Source organism: Hyla sarda, chromosome 1 (assembly GCF_029499605.1).
Source record: "Hyla sarda isolate aHylSar1 chromosome 1, aHylSar1.hap1, whole genome shotgun sequence".
In the NCBI taxonomy this organism is placed as follows: Eukaryota; Metazoa; Chordata; class Amphibia; order Anura; family Hylidae; genus Hyla; species Hyla sarda.
This window is the reverse complement of record NC_079189.1, coordinates 157,536,202-157,561,108: the sequence shown is the minus strand read 5'-3', so window position 1 is coordinate 157,561,108 and position 24,907 is coordinate 157,536,202. Positions and strand designations below refer to the sequence as shown.

The following is a 24,907-nucleotide window of genomic DNA, read 5'->3' as shown; positions in this document are numbered from 1 at the left end:
AGCACCCTGACTGCATGATGCTGCCACCCCCATGCTTCACTGTATGGATGGTTTTCACCAGACAGGACGCTTAGAATTGAGGCCAAAAACTTTGTTTCCTCAGACCAAAGAATCTTGTTTCTCACAGATGTTTTTTTTTTTTTGTATACTCCTGGCGGCTTTTAATAGTGTCTTTTACGTGTCTTTTCAAAAGCCTCTTTTTGGCCACTCTGACATAAAACCCATATAGTGGAGTGCTGCACTGATGGTTAGCCTTCTGGAAGTTTCCATATCTTAACACAGATTTTTTTGGAGCTCAACATTGTTTCTTGGTTACCTCTCTTACCAAGGCCCTTTTCTCCTGATTACTTAATTTGGTGAGACGGCCTGCTCAAGGAACAGTCCTGGTTGTTCCAAACTTCTTCCATTTAAAATGTACCTGTTATCAACAAAAACTTTTTATATAATGTAGAAAATACCATTATACAGTCATCCCCCAACCAACGATCATTTCAGCATACAATGGTCTCTCATAAATGGCTATCTGGCAGCGCAGACTGCTTCAGCTGCCACCGAATAGCCGTTTAATGTGCTCCGGTGAGTGTCACTCACCTGTCCCCAACGTTCTGGACTGTCCTCTTCATGCTCCGCTACATGGCCGTCGCTCTCCTTCATCGTCATCACGTCGCTGTGCACGCCGTCCCGTCATCCAATAGGAGCGGCATGCGCAGTGACGTGATGATGGCGATAAAGAGCGACGATCCAGGGCAGCGGTGACGGTCCGGAGTGGCTGGGACATCCCGCGGACGTGAAGACGGCGATGTAGAGCAACGATCCACGATTTGGAACAAATTACCATCGTATGTTGAGGGATCACTGTATGTATATTTGTAATATAAAAAATTTGTATATTTTTGTCCCTGCAGCTATTGCATCTGTGTCTCTATGAAGAGTCCAAATACAGGAAGTGAGGGTGGACAAGCAGGGCTTTTTGCACTTAGAAAAACTGGACAGTGTGCACAGAGTCTCTATAACATGCTCCTGGCTCATACATCAGGATGATTGACAAGCAAGGAGCCTGCACAGAGTCCTGCTTGCCCTATCCTCACTTTTTTTGGACTCCTCATAGAGACACACAGGAAATAGCTGCAGGGGCAGCACTTTTTCACCCAAAAATATACACAATTTTTAACCAATGTATATTACAAATATAGATATAATGGTATTATCTACATTATATAAAATGTTTTTGTTGATTACAGGTACCCTTTACTAAAGCTAATGTGCTGTTGGTGTTTTGTACCTTTCTCAATATGTGCCTCTACACAATCTTGTCTTTGAGCTCTACAGGCAGTTCTTTCCTTCCTCGTGGCCCCAGGACCATCCTCTCTGCCCCCTGCAGAAAGACATTGAAAAACAGCTCAGCTTAATTAAGGTAATGCACCCTCTTCCCTCTGTCACCCCTGTCCACCCCCTTTGTCATCCCTCTGTTACCCCCTTTACTCTTGTCCACTTTCCTGTCATCCATGTCCACCTTGTCTGCCCCTTTCACCCATATTCACCACCCCTCTGTCCCTTTGTCACCCCTGTCCACCACTCTGTTACCTCCTTGTCATCCTATCCACCCCCTCTGTCACCCAGATACACTCTTCTTCACCCATCTGTCACTCATGTACACCCCTCAACATCCCTCTGTCACCCATGCACACTCCTCTACACCCCCAACACCTGTTACCCATGTACACCCCTCTGTTACCTCCTTGTCATCCTGTCCACCCTTCTGTCACCCATATACACTCTTCTACACCCCTCTGTCACCCATGTACACCCCTCAACATCCCTCTGTCACCCATGCACACTCCTCAACACCCCCAATAACCGTTACCCATGTACACACCTCTGTCACCCCCTATGCCCCCCGTCATGCATGTACACTCCTCTACACCCCTGTTACCCATGTACACCCCTCTGTCACCCCCTACGCCTCCCTGTGACCCATGTACACCGTTCAACACCCCTCTGTCACCCATGTACACTCCTCTACACCCGCTGTCACCCATGTACACTCTTCTACAACCATCTGTAACCTTAGTACACCCCTCAACACCCTTCTGTCACCCATGTGCACTCCTCTACAACCATCTGTCACCCATGTACACTATTCTACACCCCTCTGTCACCCACGTACACTCCTCTACATACCTGTCACCCATGTACACTATTCTACACCCCCCTGTCACCCATGTACACTATTCTACACCCCTCTGTCACCCATGTACACTCCTGTACACCCCTCTGTCATCCATGTACACTTCTCTACATCCCTCTGTCACCCATGTACACTCCTCTACACCTCCCTGTCACCCATGTACACTTTTCTACACTCCTCTGTCACCCATGTACACTATTATACACCCCTCTGTCACCCATATACACTATTCTACACCCCTCTGTCACCCATGTATACTATTCTACACCCCTCTGTCACCCATGTATACTATTCTACACCCCTCTGTCACCCATGTACACTATTCTACACCCCTCTGTCACCCATGTACACTATTCTACGTCCCTCTGTCACCCATGTACACTATTCTACACACCTCTGTCACCCATGTATACTATTCTACACCCCTCTGTCACCCATGTACACTATTCTACACCCCTCTGTCACCCATGTACACTATTCTACACCCCTCTGTCACCCATGTACACTATTCTACACCCCTGTCACCCATGTACACTATTCTACACACCTCTGTTACCCCTTTACACCTATACGCGCCTGTATTCCTTCCTCTTCACTTGTAATAGGGGCATCTGGAGGCTGATGCAGGAAAAATGCGGAGCCTAATAGGTTTGTTTTGCAAGTTTAACTGTGAAGAATTGTGGTTGGAAGAAATTGTTATGATGACCAGGAGAAGAAAAGGAAATGACGCTGATTTTAGATTTTAGATTTTTTTTTGCTCGTCAAATTCGGTAGGGGTACCCCGAGCCAAAAAAGGTTGGGAACCACCATTAGTGCCTTGAGAAGACTACTTGTACTGATGGTGAATGGCATGAACTACCTGGATTATCATGTGACATGGGTTATATACCCAACCATACACCTGTCATTACTTCAGTTCTGCTCTTCTAAGAGGGTCTTTTACAATTAAAAAGCTATACTACAGCTCAGCTGCAACATGTCTTCACCCACAAATCACCCAAAAAATAATTTCAATTGCAACGTTAATGTTTTGCTATGGGCACAAATCAGTAGTGGTTCACCTTTATTTATTTATTCTTTTACAATGGCCACAGGTCTCTTGTTACTTTTTTCTTATTAACAGAAAACAGATTTTGTATCAAACGTTTACCTTGAATCAAAGGCAATGACATGTTGACTTGTAGCTATAGCCTTAGACTATGATCTCACTTGGAACTTGCTACTGAGGAATGTATGATCTAGGTTGAGGTAGGTAGTGATGAATTCTGGGAAATCTCTTTTTAGAACAATTTCTATAAATAATTCAGCTGCAGTCTGTAGTCTCTCTTCATGCCTGAGAAAGAAAAATATGTATTCATTGTGGCAGCTGAGACATTTTATTTTTTCACACCACAGAATAGTACACTTGAGCAAAGTAACAACATATACCAAAGTGATGGTACTTACTATGGTAAGGAAAAATACACAGATGTGAATGGCACAAGTGTGCTGCATCTCAGTGATCTTTTGCCAGAATATATTAAAGAAGCACTCCGTTTTGTTTATTTCCAGCACAGCTGCATCTGTGCATTTTATTACTCTCACTTGGTTATGTGATCACCAGTCTGACCCACATTAAGTTACATTGCTTGAAGGGAATGTGTCACCAAATGTGATTACTTTTTTTTCTAGAGGTTAAATAATTTTTTACATTTTTAAAATATTTTTGGAAATATATTAAAAACATCTTACTTGTTACTGTCACAATGTTACTGTCACAAAATATGAAAAATTAAATAATAACATGTCATATCTCCCACTGTGGACCAGCAGAGGGAGCTAACATGAGCAATCTGGTGAAAGCAAGCAACTTGTCTGGCTGCTGCAAATTAGACCTCACCCATTTACCTTCCTCCTTTGTCAATGTGCAAAAGCAGAGGGAGGGAGGGGGTTTGTAGTTTTTTCAATTCCACTGTCAGCATTTTGTTGGTGTCTGAAGAGTGGTAAAGAACAGACTAGATGTCTCTTGATAGGTCACTGCTCCTCAGGGACTTCAAGAAAATGGTGCTGGCTCCCCCTTTCATTTCACCTGGCCTGTGCTATGAACAAGTGCAGTAAGCAGCCCATGCTTTTCTATGAGACAATCTCAGTCTTAACCCCTTAAGGACCCAGACCATTTTCGTGACATATTCTACTTTATGTCAGTGGTAAATCTTTGTCGATACTTTCTTGGTGAAAAATTCCAAAATGTAATGAACAATTAGAAAATGTTGCATTTTTTTTTTACCTTGAAACTCTCTGCTTATAAGGAAAATAGATATAACAAATAAATTATATATTGATTCACATATACAATATGTCTACTTTATATTTTCATCATAAAGTTGACATGTTTTAACTTTTGGAAGACATCAGAGGGCTTCAAAGATCTGCAGAAATGTTCCAATCTTTCACAAAATTTTCAAATTCAGAATTTTTCAGGGACCAGTTCAGTTCTGAAGTGGATACGAAGGGCCTTCATATTAGAAATACCCCATAAATGACACCATTATAAAAACTGCACCCCTCAAAGTATTCAAAATGACATTCAGAAAGTGTGTTAACCCTTTAGGTGTTTCACAGGAATAGTAGCAAAGTGAAGGAGAAAATTCAAAATCTTAATTTTTTTGATCCAGTTTTTGAAATTGTACAAGGGGTAAAGAAGAAAAAGCCCCCAAAATGTGTAACCCAATTTCTCTTGAGTAAGGAAATACCCCATATGTGTATGTAAAGTGTTTGGCGGGCGCACTAGAGGGCTCAGAAGGGAAGGAGCGACAATGGGATTTTGGAGAGTGAGTTTTTCTAAAATGGTTTTTGGGAGGCATGTCACATTTAGGAAGCCCCTATGGTGCCAGAACAACAATTCTGTTGTTCTTGCACTATGGGGGCTTAGTAAACACACATAGCCTTCAATTTCGGATACATTCTGTCTCCAAAAGCTCAATGGTGTGCCTTCTCTTCTAAGCATTGTAGTTCGCTAAAATTTAGGGTAACACCAGCATTTTAGTGATTTTTTTTTTTCATTTTCACATCCATCCTCCATCTGTTGCAAAACTACAACTCCCAGCATGCACTGACAGACCATACATGCTGGGAGTTGTAGTTATGCAACAGCTGGAAGCACATTAGTTGCGCAACACTGAGAGTTTGTTACTTAACTCAGTGTTGCGCAACCAGTGTGCCTCCAGCTGTTACAAAACTAGAACTCCCAGATTGTACAGTCCATTGCATGCTGGGAGTTTTATCTTTGCGACAGCTGGAGGCACACACTCTGTTTCACAACTAATGTGTCTCCAGCTGTTGCAAAACTGCAACACTCAGCATGCACTGACAGTTGAAGGGCATGCTGAGAGTTGTAGTTTTGCAACAGCTGGAGGCACACTGCTACAATTCCCAGCATTCCCTTTGTTAGTCTGTGCATGCTGGGAGTTGTAGTTATGCAACAGCTGGATGCACACTTTTTCATAGAACTACAACCCCCAGCATGCACAGACTACCAAAGGGCATGCTGGGAGTTGAAGTTGGAACTCCAGCTGTTGCAAAACTACAACTCCCAGCAAGCCCTTTGGCTGTGCATGCTAAGAGTTGTTGCTAAGCAACAGCAGGAGGTGAACGGGCCTCACCTCCTGCTGCATCCTGCCGCCGGGACCGCCGCTGCTGATGCCACTGCTCCTGCCACCGGGACCACTGCTGCTGCTCCTGAGGGGACCCCCGCCGGGCCAGGAAGAGGTAGGAGACCCCCGCCGGCCCCGATCGCCGCCTTGATCACCGCCCAGCAGGTCAGTGATTGGTCCATTGTTCCAACTGATCAATCAAGTGATCGTGAGGTGGCACTCATGCCACCTCACTCCTGCTGGGTAAGGGTGAATGGGGCTGTCTCGGACAGCCCCATTAACCCTTTTTTTCCGGGTCACCAGAGACCCGATTGACCCGGAATCGCAGCAAATCGCCGGTCTGAATTTGCACGGGGTTTGCACAGGGTGCCTGCTGAATGATACGCCCTGAGTCCATAAGTACAAAGGAGCCAGGGCGTACCCATACACGCTGGGTCTTTAAGGGGTTAAAGGGGTACTCCACTGGAAAACATTTATTTTTTAAGCAAATGGTGCCAGAAAGTTGAACAGATTTGTAAATTACTTAATTTAAAAATCTTAATCCTTCCAGTACTTATCAGCTGCTGTATACTACACAAAAAGTTCTTTTATTTTTGAATTTCTTTTCTGTCTGACCACAGTTCTCTCTGCTGACACTTCTGTCCATGTCAGGAACTGTCTAGAGTAGGAGCAAATCCCCATAACAAATCTATCTTGCTCTGGACAGTTCCTAAAATGGACAGAGGTGTCAGCAGAGAGCAATGTGGTCAGACAGAAAGGAAATTCTAAAAGAAAAGAAATTCCTGTGGAGCTTAAAGCAGCTGATTAGTCCTGGAAGGATTAATATTTTTAAATAGAAGTAATTTACAGATCTGTTTAACTTTCTGGTACCAGTTGATTTAAAAAAAAAAAAAAAAGTTTTGGTTTCCAGGGGAGAAGCCCTGTGCCTGCTGTAAAACAACTGTATAGGTGTTGTGAAATGACACACCAAAAAGAGGCTACAGTAATAGCAACCCCCCAGTACACACTTTATTAATAAATAAAAATAAAACTACATTGTCCTAAAACTAAATAAATTAAATGCTTGATAAAATAATTTATAGAATAATTTTATTTATAATTTACTTATATTTATTTTATTTATAATTAATAAATGATAGAATAATTTTATTTCTAAAAAAAAATTAAATGGTGACACATTGCCTTTAATGTGGCAGAGGAAGTGGGCAGTCCTGGTTCAGCTGACTTCCTGTGAAGTACAGAATGACATCATCTACCAGGCTGTCACCCCTGGAAGCCTGTTGCGGGTCAGGTATAAGGATAAGAGGGATGTCCTTATGCTGACCACTATTAATGGAAACGGCAGTTCACCTGTACCTGTGCGAGGTACCACAACGCCCGATAATATTCTGGACTACAATCGGTATATGGGGGGAGTTGATCTCTCTGATCAAATCCTCAAGCCATACATAGCCATGCGCAAAACATGGGTATGGTACAAAAAACTTGGTACAGGTTGCCATGTACAACTCTTTTGTACTGTCCCAGCACGCTGGCAACACAGGGACATACATTCGGTTCCAAGAAGTCCTAAAGGCCTTCATCTTTGGTGACCGAGAAAGTACTTTCCAGGTGAGGTCCCCCACACTGGAAAGAAGGGATGAACCCAGAAAAAATGAAGTGTGTGTTACAAGAGGGGGATTCGGAAGGACACCACCACTCAATGTGACACTTGCCCCGATCATCCGGGCCTCTGCCTTAAAAACTGCTTCAGCGAGTATCACACTTCCATGGAGTACTAAATTTTCCCTTTTCATTTTAATTTCCCATAATTTGACCCGAATGTACCAAGTCCAGAGTACATTCCAAGTTTTAACCCCATAAACCACTAAATTGCCCAACACAATGTTTCCTTTAAAAAAAAAACAAAAAAAAACTGATAAAACCTCTGGGGGTACTTTTTTATGTTGCCTCAAATGCGCAGCGCTCTCTCTCCACCTGAGCGGGGTGCGCATTTGAGGCAACAGGTTAGGGACGGCTACACACATCACATTCCCAGAATGATTATTCAGAGCATAGGGTTTGGGGTGGGCATATATTTTAGTTTTGGCTTTGCTCTGGGTCATCATTCTGGGAACATAAACAGTTTTGTCATTTTACATCCCACTGTACCCCATTTTAGTAATTTACCTTGAGGGGGGGGGGGTCCCGCTGTTCTGTTTACATAGACAGCTATGTAGAAGCTCAAGGCCCCTGACTGTGCTACTGCTCTTCTGAAACCGGTATGCACCTGCAGAGCTGTTTACATCCAGATACGAGGTATATCCTTACTCCAAAGAAATGTATTTACAAATTTACGGTGATTTTCTCCTGTTACCACTTGTGATAATGAAAAATTTGGGGTAACCCCAGCATTTTAGTGTAAAAAATATAATTTTTCCTTTTCACATGCCAATTTAATGAACATTTATCAAACACCTGTGGGGTGATAAGGCTCACTGTACCCCTTGTTACTATGCCATGTGTTTTTTTTTTTCTTTGCTGTTCTGGCACCATAGGGGCTTCCTAAATGCAACATGCCCCCCAAAAACCATTTCAGCAATTTTTTTTTCCAAAAACCAAATGTGACTCTTGTAAAAATGTAAAATTACCCCTTGTAAAAATGTAAAATTTGGGAGAAAACCAACATTTTTGTGGAAAAAAAAATCATTTACACATCCGACTTTAACCAAAAGTCGTCAAACAACTGCTCACTGTCCCCTTGTTACCTTCCTTGAGGGGTGTAGTTTCCAAAATAGTATGCCATGTGTTTTTTTTTTGATGTTCTGGCACATAAGGGCTTCCTTAATGTGACATGCCCCCAAAAAACATTTCAGAAAAACTCTCCAAAATCCCATTGTCACTCCTTCCCTTCTGAGCCTTGTAGTGCACCCACAGAGCACTTGACATACACATATGAGGTATTTCCTTACTCGAGAGAAATTGGGTTACAAATTTTAGGAAGATTTATCTCCTTTTACTGCTTGTAAAAATTCAAAAACTGGGTCTACAAGAACATGCGAGTGTAATAAATGAAGATTTTGAATTTTCTCCTTCACTTTGCTGCTATTCCTGTGAAACACCTAAAGGGTTAACAAACGTTTTGAATGTCATTTTGAATACTTTGAGGGGTGGATATGAAGGCCCTTCAAATCCACTTAAAAACTGAACTGGTCCCTGAAAAATTTCGATTTTGAAAATTCTGGAAAATTGCTGCTGAACTTTGAAGCCCTCTGATGTCTTCCAAAAGTAAAAAAATTTATGATGCAAACATAAAGTGGACAGATTGTATATGTGAATCAATATATAATTTATTTGGAATATCCATTTTCCTTATAAGCAGAGAGCTTCAAAGTCACACAAAAAAAAAACAATCTCAGAATCAGAATGAAAAGGAAAAGCATCCCAGAGTTATTAATGCTTAAAGTGACAGTGGTCAGATGTGCAAAAAATGCCTGGGTCCTTAAATGGGCACTCTCCTTAATATTAAATTTTGCTATTGCACTCCTTATGGTAAATTAAAAAAATATTTCTAATATACTTTGTTTAAAAAAAAAAAAAAAAAAAATGACGTTTTCTATGTTTTATTTGTGCTTAAAAAAGCTCAAGAGCACATTTTCCCCAACTCATACACAGACTTTGGACCAAAGTCAAAACATAGGAAGTGTAGCCTGGAGTGCTGAGGGGGGGGGGGGGGTGTCCAACCAACAGCATATGGCAGTTAAGTGTGAGAGGAGCTATGATTGGATGAGGCGCGACCCCCCCCCCCCCCCTCAGCACACCAGGCTGCACTTCCTGTGTTTGGGCTTCAGTCCAAAGTCTGTGTATGAGATGGGGGAAAATGTGCTCTTGAGCTTTTTTAAGCAAAAATAAAACATAGAAAACTTAGAAATATTTTTTATTTACCATAAGGCATGAAATAGCAAACTTAGTTTTAATGAGAGTTACCCTTTAAAGTGACAAATGGGCTGGGTCCTTAAGGGGTTAAGTGTGATGCCTCTATCACACCCTTTTCTTTTCATCTGCACTTTAAAAAGCACATAGAAAAAGCTCTAGGTGTTTCTAGCATTTTTTAAGCGTTACTGTTGTGGTCTTGGTGTTCAGATCCCCACCGCCTCGTTGTATCTCATACAAAAAGCCCAGCAGTAAAGTGCTCAACAAAGTGCAGCCGTATGCCCAAATTGTGGTGTGAATGCACTCTGACATGTCATACGTTTTTTTAAGGTGACCATCACACTAAAATGACTGGTTTATTTAGTGGCATAGGGAGATGAAGAAAAATGCCTAGAGAATTCCCTGTTTTATCAAAATGCCTCTGCCTCTAAATATCTATATATATATAAAACTCAACGTGTGTGTGTGTGTGTGTGTGTGTATGTATGTATATATGTATGTATATGTGTATGTTCCACAAAAACTTCCAAACGGCTAAAGATATTAACATGAAACTTGGCACACATGTTACTTATCTGTCAACAACAAACATAGGATAGGTTATTTAACCCTTACTCACCCCCATTTGCCAGGGGCGGGCTTTATGTTTAAAGTCCCATACAAGTCTATGGGAAATATATGTTACTGCATAACTTCCAAACGGCTGGAAATATTTTGATAATGCTTGGTCACATGTTACTTATATGTCCACTTAAAATATTGGATAGTTAATTTAACCCTTAACTACCCCCATTTGTGAGGGTCGGGGTTTTTGTTTAAAGTCCCATGCAAATCAATGGGAAATGTGTGTTCTCACATAACTTCCTGCTGGAGATATTTCAATAGCTGGTACTCATCTTACAGGTCGGGATATGAGGACGTGATGGGAGGACGAGATAGGAGGACGGGATGGTCGGGATAGGATGTCGAGATAGGAGGATGGGATAGGAGGACGGGATAGGAGGACAGGATAGGAGGTCGGGATAGGAGGATGGGATGGACTGGATGAGGATGGGATAGGAGGTCGGGATATGAGGACGAGAAAGGAGGACGGGATAGGAGGTTGGGATAGGAAGTCGAGATAGGAGGACGGGATAGGAGGTCGGGATAGGAGGACGGGATGGTCAGGATAGGAGGTCGAGATAGGAGGTTGAGATAGGAGGACGAGATAGGAGGATGGGATAGGAGGACTGGATGAGGACAGGATAGGAGGTCGGGATATGAGGACGAGAAAGGAGGACGGCATAGGAGGACGGGATAGGAGGACGGGATAGGAGGTTGGGATAGGAGGACAGGATAGGAGGTCGGGATAGGAGGACGGGATAGGAGATTGGGGTATGAGGACGGGATATGGGGTTGGGATATGAAAACAATATATGAGGACGGGATATGAAGTCAAAAGCTTCCTCCTTTGTTGATTTTCCTCCCCAACAAGGATGAGGAAGGAAAAACCGGGCAACGCCGGGTACTCAGCTAGTTCATTATAAAGTAAAATGCTGTGTATGTAGGCTTTACTTTTGTTACCATGACTTAGCATTTTTTTTTTTGGGGGGGGGGGGGGCGGGGGGACCTGGATTGGCAACATTGCTAAAGAGTGAGAGAAAGTGAACTTCTGTATGTAGTAAGATACATAATTTACATACATATATGACAGCAAGATTATTTCAGTGTTACTTTTCTGCAGTCTAATACCAGCTTTGCCCTGTTTGCTACAAGAGGTTATATTAACTTACAGATCAGAGAGCTGTGACTCATGGACCAGCTGGCACACCACTTGCTGTAATAGGGCACGCACCAAACCCCTTGTGACCATTCTGTTGTCATCTTCTAATTTCACCTGGTGCCTTATCCACTGCCAGACCTGGAAACCCAGAAGAAGAAAAAGCACAAGCTTTCACTGCTACTGAGGACAATGAAAGAAATGCTTTTCAGGACAGCACAATATTTTCTCCTCAACATTTCCTCTTTAGTTCTGTAAATATAGATACTGTGTATACAGTGAGATGGTAGATTAGTACATTTTTCGGAATACTGCACATTTGAAGGGCCTAAACGCATGTAATGGCTAAGGGGCAGCCAATCTATACACAAGCTCCCAGTCAACGTATTTATACTGTAAATCAATGTGGTTTTCAATACCACACAATAGGCAGACAAAAGGGGTTAAATGGGCACAGTCAGAATCAAAAACTTTTTATATGCTTCATATAACATGTCCTTTTATAGAAAGCATGGCTTATAGAAAAACACCATACCATCTAGATTATAATCCTGTTTGGCTACAGCATTATCTTTGTCCCAGCTAAAGCACAGGCTGGGACAAAGTCCAAGAAGTGAGGGCAGGACTTGCACTTTTCTGTGCTCACTCTTGTCCTGTCAGACTCCTGTCTGAAAACAGAAAGGAGGGGTTACAGAGCAGCCTGCAGTGATTGGATGAAGAGACTCAGCACAGCAGACTCTGGGAGGATAGAATGTGTGGTGAGTGACAGTAGGCTCTTTGCTTGCCTCAGACCCGCCCCTTCCTGAGCAGTGGGTGTCAGAATGAGTGAGCAGCAGAATTGACAGATTTGTGAACCAAATACAGAAGATAGACACATAAAACTGACATGGAAAGCATTTGCATGACCTAGTGAGTACCATTTGGTAAGTTTGGAGGTGAGAGGAGCACCCACTTCCTCCTAACATTTAATATTAAAGGTAAACTGTCAGCTTTCTCCCCCCGCACTAACCAGCAGTTCTGGCTTGTAGTGCAGGGGACGCTGATCAGTTTGATGCTTACCGTGCCCGGATCCGCCGCGCCGTTCGGCCGCAATCTTCTATTTTCGGTATATGCTAATGAGGTGCTAACTGGCACTGACTGGCCGAGCTAACTGGCACTCTGACGTCAGTGCCGCCTGCCGCAGCACCGCCCAGCTCATCAATATTCCTCCCCTTTCTCTTCATTACAGAGCGGAGAGAAGAGGGAGAGGCGGAGGGAGGGAAGGAATATTGATGAGCCGGGCGGCGCTGAGACAGGCGGCACTGACGTCAGAGTGCCAGTTAGCACCTCATTAGCATATACCGAAAATAGAAGATTATGGCTGAACAGCATGGCGGATCCGGGAACGGTAAGCATCAAACTGATCAGCGCCCCCCGAACTACCAGCCAGTACCTCTGGTTAGTGCGGGGGGAGAAAGCTGACAGTTTTCCTTTAACTAACCACCCGCTGGCATGAGTGACCACAAATGAAGTTTCTGCCTTTTAGCAGACGTGCCTGCACGCAGCATGCACATTTGCCACCCAGGCAGCTACGGCAGCTATTGGAGACCAAGCTAAATGTGTGCATGTGTGTAATATAAAAAAACAAAAACAAATGTGCTTGAAGCAGGCCCCCTCTCTAACCCAGCCAGGGTCTAAGCAAGTGATAAGACAAAAACATATATGATTAAAAAAATTAAAAAAATAAACATGCTGGTGGCGAGCCCCTTCTCTGCCCCTCAGTGCCCAACCTCTCAGTCCACCCGAAGTGATACTCTCTGAATACGTGATGTCATATATAACGGTGTATTGAGAATACATGATAAAAAATATGCACTGCAATTCACAGCGTAAACTGTGGTGTGTATTTCCATTGAAAACAATGGGATACACATTGCAGTGGTTTTGATGTGTTATATGCTCCACAATGAATACAGTAGAATTTCCCAATAGCGGACACTCACGGGGAAAAAAAGTGTCCACTATTGGGAGATGTCCCCCTATAGGGAAAAAAAGCTAAAAAATCAAAAGGGTCTACTATTAAGAGATGTCCTCTATTGGGGAAAAAGGCTCAAAAATCTTTCTAAATGGCCAAATACTTTACTGTACTGACTCCAGAGTGTAATTACCTATAAAACACAATAAAACATGAAAGAAGAATCTTCCAGTGCCATTTAATCACCCCTTATCACCCCCTGTACAATTTTATTCCCTCTTTTGATCCCTCCAATGCTACTTCATTCCTCCCACCTTGAATCCCCTGTGCCATTTAATTTCCCCTTTATTGCCATGTGCCACTTTTTTCCACTCACCCACTGTGCCATTTCATTCCCCCTTTATCCCCCGTGCCATTTTATTTCCTCTTTATCCCCCTGTGCCAAATCATCCCCCCCCTCACCCCTTCCTCCCCCTGTTGTTCTTCTTGCCTGGCCAGCAGGCTCAGGTGCAGGGACTCTTAGCGAGTTTGAGGTTCTCCTGAGATCCTCTGCGCTGTACTTACTGAGAGACTGTGACCAGTGGCCAGCCACTGCTGCTCTCAGTAAGCACAGAGGGATGAAATGGCACAGAGGTGGCAAAGAAGGGGTGATGAATTTGCACAAAGGGTAATAAAGGGGGAATGAAATAGCTCAGGGGGGGGGGGGGTCAAGGGGAAATTATGAGGCACAGAGGGTAATAAATTGTGGATGATTTGGCACAGGGGGAATAAAGTGGAACTGGAACGGGGGAGCAAATTATGTGGCTGGTGGATGTATACAGGAGACAACTGTTTCTCCTCTTACTGGGGTATTGGCTGTACCCCCTTTGACAACGGCCCTGTGCACAAGGTAGGGCTGGCACATAAGCCTGGTTGTCCCCTATTGGGAATGTTTTATCCCCTATTGAGTGTGTTTTGTCCACTATTAGGAGGGTTTTGTCCCCTATTGGGAGAGTCCGCCTCTGCTATTCGGAGGGTGGAATTACATTAAGTCTTCTGTGACTCTGCTGGGGAATAGAAAACTGTTCGCTATTGGGAGGTGTTCACTAAGAGAGATTTTACTGTAACATGTAGGAACATAGCCTTATCGCTGACCAATTTCTGTTACTTCCGTCTGTGTTTAGACCCTGGAAATTATATTAGGACTGAAAGCATTGTTGGTGTTTTGCAACTATAGAATTTCCAAATTATCAACACTAGAAGATGTTCACCTTCAATGCATGTACATTAGAGTCCTGTTCATTCTGTGCATACCTGAGATCGAGATATTTCAGCCGTTGCCGAGTCTTCCACTTTTCCACAATAAAAGAAATGTCCTTCTCCTAAACATATGGAAAGATTTATACAGTATCAGGGAACATTATCATTTCTAGGGGAATACATATAGGCAGGATAATAATGTGCAAAATCTACCTTTAAGCCAAGCATCAATGAAAAGTATACCAACAGCAATATTATACTTCAGGCCAAATAGTGTGACACCTCCCTTAGGAACACAACACGGACATGTTTAGTGATAATACAATTTTGTCAATTACAAATATAGCAGATGCTAACAGAGGTAATCTATATATATATACTTATTTGAATTTTGCATAACTATGAACTGGGCAACACTGCTGATATATACTTACAGCAGGCATTATAAGTAGGTCAGACTGGGTGATGTTCACAGATGGAATGACATGTAACTGGTTTGGTCCACTTGTGTGCTCCTGGAAAAGCTAAAGAACAGAGGAAGAGTTCTTATGCAGCTATTACAGATATTTCAAATAAATAGAACAGTTGCAGAAGTTTCTGCAACCAGTTTTGCTATGCATGAATTCACCCTTCGGTCTCACATGGGCGGATTACTTGCGGAATTTCCACAGAGGATTTTGCTACCATTGACATCAATGGATCCGAAGGAAAATCTGCAAATCTGTCTCTGTTGCGAATTTTCTGCTGACCCATTGAAGTCAATCGTAGCAAAATCTGCTGCAGATTTTCCACAGCAGATATGCTGCGGAAATTCCGCAGGTAATTCGCCCGTGTGAACGTAGACTTAGGGTAGGGTCACATGTGCCGTATTTGCTGCTGCATATTTTTCTATCCATTTGAAGTCAATAAGCAGCAAAATAAGCTGCAGAAATATGCAGCAAAATACACAGCAAAATATGGCTTGTGTGACCCTACCCTAAGGGTATGTTCAGACGAGCGGAGTGTATTTTACACTGCGGATCCGCTGCTGAAGGACCGCTACAGGGTGCCTTTAACTGTGCTTGCTCGGAGCGGCAATACGCCACTACGAGCAGACACACTGCTGCGATGTGCAAGTATACTGCGTATCTGCTTGTAGCGGCGTATTGCTGCTCTGAGCAGGCACATCTAAAGGCACCCTGTAGCGGTCCTCTAGTGGCAGATCCGCTTCATAAAATACGCTGTGGATCCGATTGTCTAAAGCGAAGTCTTATCACCAAACATGTTGCAAAACATGTGTCCACTACTAGTTTATACCTGCATTCAATAAACAATCAACTCTCTGGAGGGATTGTGCAGGAACACTTTAGGGATTGATTTGCAGCTATGGGGTACCCATTACAGCATCCCTGCTGTGGGTTATAAAGAAGCATAGAACAAACAGGCACTGGAGCATAGCAGAGTGGTCTAGACGGAAATGAATACTGCTATGTCATGGATGACACAAACTTTGTTTAACCACTTAATGGATACATACAATACCAGAGTAAAGAACAAGATACTCATACAGACCGTTTGATCTGTTTTGATGTATATCTAATAAAAATATATCTGTTAGATGGTTATTTCCTAAGATCACGAGGAGACAGTGGGGCATATCTGCTGCTTATGTCACGCTACAATTGCAAACCTCTGCCTCCAGATTGTCCTTCCAAGAGCAATGGGAGCGAGGCCAGGGGTTGAGTGCTCCTACCTCACAGGGGTCTACTGTTTACTCTCTCCCTATTACATTTTCTCATTGTGTCAATCACTTGGAGATGTCCTGCAAGCTCATATACCGCTGGTACTTGACACCTGTGCGCTCCCTCTTGGTGGGGTGGCTGGACCAGATGCTGCCATGGGAGGTAGCTTTACTGTTGCTGGGACTAGAATCTGTGAGGGACATTTATCAAAACCTGTCCAAAGGAAAAGTTGCTGAGTTGCCCATAGCAACCAATCAGATAATTTCTTTCATTTTTGAAAAGGCCTTTGAAAAATGAAAGAAGTGATCTGATTGGTTGCTATGGGCAATTCGGCAACTTTTCCTCTGGACAGGTTTTGATAAATCTCCTCTTAAGTTTTTTATGAGCTTTTACAATAATAATATTTCATACTCTGCCAGCTACCCAAACAGCTATAGCGAGATATTGGATTTTCACAAATCTACCTTTGATACCTGAAATTGTGGCCTCTATACATAGGGCTTGTGTCGTGGAGCGGCTGCTATTGGACAGGTTTGGAATATCTAAATCTTCACTGCATCGTCATATGGCTTGGGAATACTTTCATGAGAAACTGCAGGCACACATCTCTGGTTAGGAGTGGTCTGGGTTATCTGAGAGGCTCCACGGTGAGAAAGGGGTTCTAACCGCCTTGATATTGTCATAATATTCTGACTGTGTGATGATTTAGTTGACTGTTATTCTTACTTTTTTTTTCCCTTTATGTTAGGACTTGCACATCCCATGTGTTGTTATTCTTTTTGTAAAACGGCAAAACTTTAATAAAAGTTTTGTGGAAAAAAAAGGTGCTATATAGAAACAAGCAGACTAACTAAGCATGACTCCTTATAGAATAGGAGCAATGTGAAGAAGATACAGAAGGGTCCTAAGATGAAGACACAGTAGGGTCCTAGGATGACCTTTTATGTAGAAAATGGAGATGCAAACTAGTCATGTGTATGGATACTTACAGCTGTGCAGCATTTATTGGGTATTAATTCAAAGAAAAAATCAGATTACTGCAGCTATGTTATAACTTGGCAGCTTCTCTTAGTCTAGAGGGACGTCCCTCCGCAGACCCGCACAGGAGAACGTCAGTGATGTCACTCGTCCGGCTTCAGAAGCGCAGCGCAGGACAGGTAAGTGTGTCTATGTGTGTGTGCATGTGTGGGCGTCTGTCTGTGTGAGCGTGTGTGTGTGTGAGAGAGAGTCGGGGAGGGGGGCACGACAATGCTACCTAATGTGGGGAACCTGCTACTATCAAATGTGGGGAAACTGCTACTACCAAATGTGGGGAACCTGCTACTACCTAATGTGGGGAACCTGCTTCTACCTAATGTGGGGAACCTGCTACTACCTAATGTGGGGAACCTGCTTCTACCTAGTGTGGGGAACCTGCTACTACCTATTGTGGGGAACCTGCTTCTACCTAATGTGGGGAACCTGCTGCCTACCTAATGTGGGGAGCCTGCTACTACCAAATGTGGGGAACCTGCTTCTACCTAATGTGGGGAACCTGCTTCTACCTAATGTGGGGAACCTGCTACTTCCAAATGTGGGGAAAATGCTACTACCTAATGTGGGGAACCTGCTACTAACTAATGTGGGGAACCTGCTTCTACCTATTGTGGGGACCCTGCTACTTCCAAATGTGGGGAACCTGCTACTACCTAATGTGGGGAACCTACTTTTACCTAATGTGAGGAACCTGCTTCTACCTAATGTGGGGAACCTGCTTCTACCTAATGTGGGGAACCTGCTACTACCTAATGTGGGGAACCTGCTACTACCTAATGTGGGGAACCTGATACTACCTAATGTGGGGAACCTGCTACTACCTAATGTGGGAAACCTGCTTCTACCTAATATGGGGAACCTGCTACTACCTAATGTAGGGAACCTGTTACTACCTAATTTGGGGAACCTGCTACTACCTAATGTGGGGAACCTGCTTTATCCTAATGTGGGGAACCTGCTTCTATCTAATGTGGGGAACCTACTACTACCTAATGTGGGGAACCTGCTACTACCTAATGTGGGGAACCTGCTACTATCTAATTTGGGGAACCTGCTTCTACCTAATGTGGGGAACCTGCTGCCTAACTAATGTGGGGAACCCCCTGAAGTAGCACCCCCATCATCTGTCAGCTCTTGCTATTACCACACGGGGGTAGGGGAAATGGGGAGGGTTGCTGGTGGATGATGATGGGGGCATTATATGTAAGGGACGCATGCGGCCCAGCCTCACCCAGCTGCTACCTCCAGTGGTCCCCAGATAATTTGAGTTTGAGACCCCCTGGTCTAGAGTACATTCACATGCGGTACATTTGTTGCAGACATTTCTATGACACCTGAATAGCGCTTACAGAAACCTCATTCAGTTGCATGAGATGGGTTTTCTAGTCGTAGAATTTTCTGCAACAAATGTACCTTTATTTGATCAACAAGACTCTAATTTAGAAAATGTTAAGCATGACACTTTGCTTTTGTAATTAAGTATTATTGCATATCAATGGACAATAATATAAAAGGGGATGTGAGAGCTGAGCTGCGCTTACCTTTTGCATTGGTGCCACTAAGTCAATGTCATACACCATAAACCCATCCACTCCAGCTTTTATTTCAAACAATTTTAACCTGAAATGCACAATTCTGAATACATTAACAAATCTCAATCTGCTTATTTGTGAGGTAGAAGTAACACATCAAATGATCATCACAGATCCAGAAGGCAATAATATTTTTGGTGCATTGTTACTTCCATACCAGTCTGTAGAAAATTGACATTCTTTTAACACTTGGGAACTATTGAGGCTCTGTATTAGGTGGCTGTTGGCACCCTGGAACTAAACCCATTTTAGATTTTCTTGTGTTCTATCAATAATCACATGAGTGGGTGTTATACAGTGTAGCACATAGTCTCTCAGCTTACCGTGTAACAGCTGCAGTAACACTTTGATATTCTGCACTGTCTTTGTCTTTTGGCAGAAGAAGGGCTGCCATTCCGCCTGTAGCTAAGGCTCCTCGTCGATGGCATGTTTTCACCAACAAATCCATGTAACTTTTAAGAAAATGTTTCTCCATATTCACATACTTACTGCGATCTGGCAACAAAAAGTCTGTCCGATGGCCTAAAATATTAAAAAGTGTGAAAAATGATATAATACCGTAGGATGTATCTCACTAACAAAATACATTCTCTAATCATACAGTGCATTTGGAAAGTCTTCAGACCCTTTAACTTATTTCACATTTTGTTATGTTGAGACCTTGGAGGAAGTTTATAATTCATTTTTTCCCTGTTGTTGTGGTGGTTTGTTCAATTTGTCACAGTTTAGACACTGATTGTGACTTCTGCTTTATTGTGTAGGTATGCCATAGTGCCATATGCGATTGTCGCATAATTTGTCTCAAGGCCCTTAATTTGAAACAAAGCCCTTAATTTGTCGCAAATCTACATCAGCCCAGATTTCACTTACAAAACTGACTGTGGACAGCATTTGTAAATAGTTGCACATTTTGTTGTGGCGTATAAAAAATTTGCAAAAAAAAAAAAATCACAGAGGAGTAACCATACAAAGTGGTGTATTAAAGGGGTACTCCGGCCCTAATACATCTTATCCCCTATCCAAGGTATAGGGGATAACATGCATGATTGCGGGGGTCCCGCTGCTGGGGACCCTGCCACTGGGGGCCCAGCCACTGGGGACCCTGCCGCTGGGGGCCCAGCCACTGGGGACCCCGCCGCTGGGGACCCCCGTAATCTGTCATTCCGCACCCACCTTTGTGAGCTCTCCACAGCGCTGGAGGCTCCGAGTGTGACGACCATGGGGCCGGAGTATTGTGACATCACGACTCCCCCCCTTGTGACGTCACACCCCAACCCCTCAATGCAAGTCTATGGGAGTGGTTGTGATTTCTGCCCCCAATGTTCATTTTAAGCTGCATAGAAAATTAGCGTTGTCTCAGCTTTTCCCAGGTTGCAGTGTGGCTCAAGACATTACATCACTAGTCAGGTGTTGAAAGGGAGCCTGCCTGAGCTTTAATGGGTAGAGCAACCGATAGGGGGGATCATTCTCTACAGGGTTGCAGCTGAACTGCAATGTGTGGGGTGGCTGATGTGTGAGAGGGGGAAAAGTGACCTCACACTTAAAAACAAGGAATCCAAGGACTTGTAGTTGGAAGGAAGGAGCGCCAACAGGAAATAGCCAATTTAAAAAAAGCAGCATTATGTTGGACCTACAACACAGCCATTTATTTTATTTTTTTAAACTGTAAATTTTTATTAAAGTTTTATAATTTTATACAGACAAAATACAAACAGCATGTCAAATACTCAAAGGGCCCACAAGGGCCAAGTATAACCAGTCAATTCATGTCAGTGATGCAGAAAGATGGGCAATAGTAGGCAATAACAGGGTGAGAGTTCAAGTTTCATACATCCCCCCAGAGGAATACACCATTGCGGTGAAAAACACTGAGTACATGCACAAAACTCAAAGGGGAAGCAGCCAAAACTGCCCCAAGAAATATAGGAGAGAACATGTGGCAAAATTATAAAAATCAAACAAAGACAACACAGAGACAAACAACAGTACAAAAGACAAAGAAAGAAATCAAAGACAATAGACTAAGAAAGAAACCAAAGAAATGGGAAAAAGAGTAAGAGAGGAACTGAAGAAAAAGCGTATCAGGGGGGTTGTCGATCAGAAAAGCAGTCCCATGGTTCCCAGATAGAGAGGAAGGAGGGAATAGTATTATTTAAAGAGGCTGTGAGTGATTCTAGAGAACGAATCTCACGTATGCGGGTAAACAGGTCTGTCACAGACAAAGGGAGAGTCCTTTTCCAATACTTTGTTCTGGCTGCTAAGACTCTCATTGCAATGTGCATAAAGAGCCTAAACAACTTCTTAGCTAACCGCCAAGCAGATAAGTGCAGAAGATAGGGTAATGGGTTCAGAGGCACACACACTCCCAACACTCCCTGAATCAAGCGACTTACCACTCTCCAGAAATCTACAATACGTGGACAAGACCAAAATATATGAAAATCAGTTCCCAGGCCAACCCCACAGCGCCAACATTCTGGGGGAAGAGTGATGTTCAATTTGTTAAGCAGCTCCGGGGTGTGATACCATCCCATAACCAGTTTAAATGTGTTTCCTTATACACAGTGCAAATAGAAGCCATATAAACCCATTCCCAAATTATATGCCACTGAGGGAGAGTGGTGGCAATCCCCAGGACATCCTCCCAGTTGTGCATATAGTGATGAGGAGGCTCAGGAACAGGTGGCTGCTGCTGTTGTTGCTGCTAAGCGGCAAGAAGCTGTTGCACCATGGCTGAAAGTTGATTCAGTTGTTGCGCCTGACGGGCTTACTGCTGCGACTGCTGAGCCACGATGGTGGAAAGATCCAAGACATCTGGCAAAGGCACCCCAGCAGGATCCATGGCCGGATCTTATTGTAAAGGGTCCTTCCCAGACTTAGGTATCAGGGTAATTAACCCCTTAAGGACCAGGCCATTTTACACCTTTGGACCACAGCGTTTTTTGCACATCTGACCACCGTCACTTTAAGCATTAATAACTCTAAGATGCTTTTACCGAATATTCTGGTTCTGAGATTGTTTTTTCGTGACATATTCTACTTTATTTTGATGGTAAATTTTCAGCGTTACTTGCATCCTTTTTTTGTGAAAAATTCCAAAATTTCATGAAAATTTTAAAAATTTAGCATTTTTCTAACTTTGAAGCTCTCTGCTTGTAAGGAAAAGGGATATTCCAAATAAATTTTATTTTTATTCACAAATACAATATGTCCACTTTGTGTTGGCATCATAAAATGGACATATTTTTACTTTTTGAGGGCTTCAAAGTAGAGCAGCAAATTTCAAAAATGTCATGAAAATTGCAAATTCTGAAGGGACAGATGTTACAGAACTACAACTCCCAGCATGCCTGGGCAGTCTAGGCATGCTGAGAGTTGTAGTTTGGCAACATCTGGAGGGCTACAGTTTGGGCACCACTGTAACAGTGGTCCCCAAACTGTGACCCTCCAGATGTTGCAAAACTACAACTCCCAGCATGCCCAGACAGCCTTTGGCTGTGTGGGCATGCTGGGAGTTGCAGTTCGGCCTTCCTAGTGGTTGCCACAGTAAAAATCACTTTACTTTCAGTTTAATTTCTCCCCCCCCCTCCTGTCGATTTCCTACCTGAGCCGGGATCTCCGGTGAATATCTGTGATGATTGCCGGGCCCCACGAGTCTTCTCCTCCAGGTACCGGCCTCCATGTTCTCCCCCCATTCTGCCTGACATCCAGGGGTGGGCAGAACGGGGGGTTTCCATGGCAACCCACCGTCCTGCTATGCCATTGGTCAGAATCAGTTCTGACCAATGGCAGGGGATGGGAGGAGATTGCAGCATTGCGACCTCACTCCTACCCTGCAGGATGCTGGGGCCTGTCACTGACATCCCTATTTTCCGGGTGATCGGGTCACCAGAGACTCGATCAGCCCGGAATAGGAGAAAATCGCATGTCTGAATTGACATGCGATTTTCTGCGATCGCCGACATGCGGGTGTCCCGGGACCCCCCTAGGCATTTGCACGGCATGCCTGCTGAACGATTTCAGCAGGCATGCCGTTCCGATCTCTGCCCGGCGCGCGGCAGGGACCGGAAAACGCCATGACGTCCTGGGACGTCATTGGTCCTTAAGGCCCAGGGTGCCATGACGTCCCAGTACGTCATTGGTCCTTAAGTGGTTAAGGAGTGCAAAAAGGTCTGCGGGATCCCATCCCCAGAAAAGAATTAAAAAGAGTAACAAGTTTAGGGAGAAGAATAGAGGAATAGGTCTTATAGTACAAGTAAGTAAAACCATCTCATCCACTGGAAGAGTTTTAAGAACCTCCGAAAGCTTCTCTAGAGTAATTGGAGCGTTCAGGGTCTCTCGGTCCTCCGCCAATAGAGACGGCAAATGACAACAAGAGAGATAAGAGTCAAGGGCCGCAGCCGCGCTCTCAACTGGTTCAGACGGAAGCTGAGAAGGAAGAGAGTAAAGCTTAGTGTAATAGTCAACAAACAGATGGGAAATCTTATCACGGTGATAGTGAAGAGTGCCAGAAGGGTCCCTAAGGGCTGAAGGGGATTGAGCCACTGCACGGTCATGTAAGCATCTAGCCAACATAGTGTGGGCCTTGTTGCCCTTTTCATAAAAGCGATGTCGAGCAAACAGTAACTGCCGCTCAACCTTGTGAAGCTCTAAATCAGCAAAACGAGCCTGGGCAGGGATCAAGCACCTCAGCCCAAAGAGAGAATAGGAGGACAGTAAAAGGCTTCAAGTTGAGCTATCTCCGCACAGAGTTCCCTTGAACGGGCCAGAGTATCACGTTTCAAATGGGATTCCAGAGCTATTTAGTGCCACCGGACCACCGATTTATGGTCTTTCCACAGCACAGCCTGAGAGGCAACCGAACCCTTGTTACTAGTAAAATACTCAGTAAAATAGGTCTGCATCGACTCCCGGGAAGGCAGAGATTTGAGCAAAGAATCACTGAGATGCCAGTGACAGCGCCGAGTGAAAGAAGAGGAAGGAGAAAAGGATAGCAAAATTAGACTATGGTGCGACCAGGAAATTGGTTCAAAAGAGGTCCCAGAAAGCATCTAGACCATGGGAAGATTACCAAAAAAGTAATCTATACGTGTGTGCAATTTATGAGGGTATGAGTAAAAACTAAAAGACAGATCGGTAGGGAGGTTAAGGAGTCAGACCCTAGTCCACCATCTGAGGGACAGGCAAGTCCAGGGCAGAGCAGAAAGATGGCACATCAGAGAAGGAGCGTAAAATGGCAGAGCATCCTTCTTTACGGGCAGTAAGGGCAAAAGGAAAGTTCCATCTATGGGGTACCTGATGGGTCCGCAGGACAGCCAGGAGAGGTTGCAGCATTCGCCATTTAAGAAGGGTGATCAAAGACAAGTCCTGATACAGCTGGATTGGTGCGACATCAAAGTCAAAGTTCTTCAAAGAATGAGCCTTAGCCATGATCGTCTCTTTAAGCTGAAAGTCGTGGACACAGCAAATGACATCACGGGGGTACCAGTAGAAGCCCTATCCGATTTGATCTTGTTAAAAGGAGGCTCACCCAGGATGAGGTTGAATATGGCTTCCAAGGACACATGGAGGTCCTCCTCTTGGGTCACCTCTGGAAGTCCCCACAGTTGTTGCGCCTTCCGTGGTTATACAAGTCCTCCACATGGTCATGGAGAAACTCTGATTGAGAGGCAATGGTTGACTGCAACTGAGCGACATAGGCCCGGGTAGCATCATGGGCATCCTCCAGGCCCTCCACTCTGTCAGAAACATGACGTGAATCCTAACAGTGGGAAGAAATTTCAGCCCTGAAAGCATCCGTAACTTCAGTAATGAAAGAGCGAAAGACCTCCTTGGTGGAAATTTGGGTTAAAAGCTGACTCCAATCTGCAGGAGA

The 24,907-nt window shown here is 43.8% G+C and overlaps 1 protein-coding gene across 9 annotated transcripts in view; it reads right to left on the bottom strand.

Moving 5' to 3' along the window:
• Positions 1-3,222: 3,222 nt before the first annotated feature.
• Positions 3,223-24,907, bottom strand: part of LOC130360585 (malate synthase-like) — an 87,813-nt gene continuing 66,128 nt past the window's right edge. For 8 of the 9 annotated variants that reach the window (XM_056563150.1, XM_056563120.1, XM_056563128.1 and 5 more), the window contains 7 exons: positions 19,356-19,554; positions 18,982-19,060; positions 15,119-15,208; positions 14,898-14,970; positions 14,739-14,806; positions 11,505-11,632; positions 3,223-3,521 (listed from right to left, as the gene is read on the bottom strand). In XM_056563150.1, coding sequence (XP_056419125.1) covers positions 3,386-3,521; positions 11,505-11,632; positions 14,739-14,806; positions 14,898-14,970; positions 15,119-15,208; positions 18,982-19,060; positions 19,356-19,554 — 773 coding nt within the window. In that variant the 3' untranslated portion in view covers positions 3,223-3,385. The remainder of the gene's footprint in view (positions 3,522-11,504; positions 11,633-14,738; positions 14,807-14,897; positions 14,971-15,118; positions 15,209-18,981; positions 19,061-19,355; positions 19,555-24,907) is intronic. The other variant, XR_008890740.1, reaches the window with a different exon arrangement.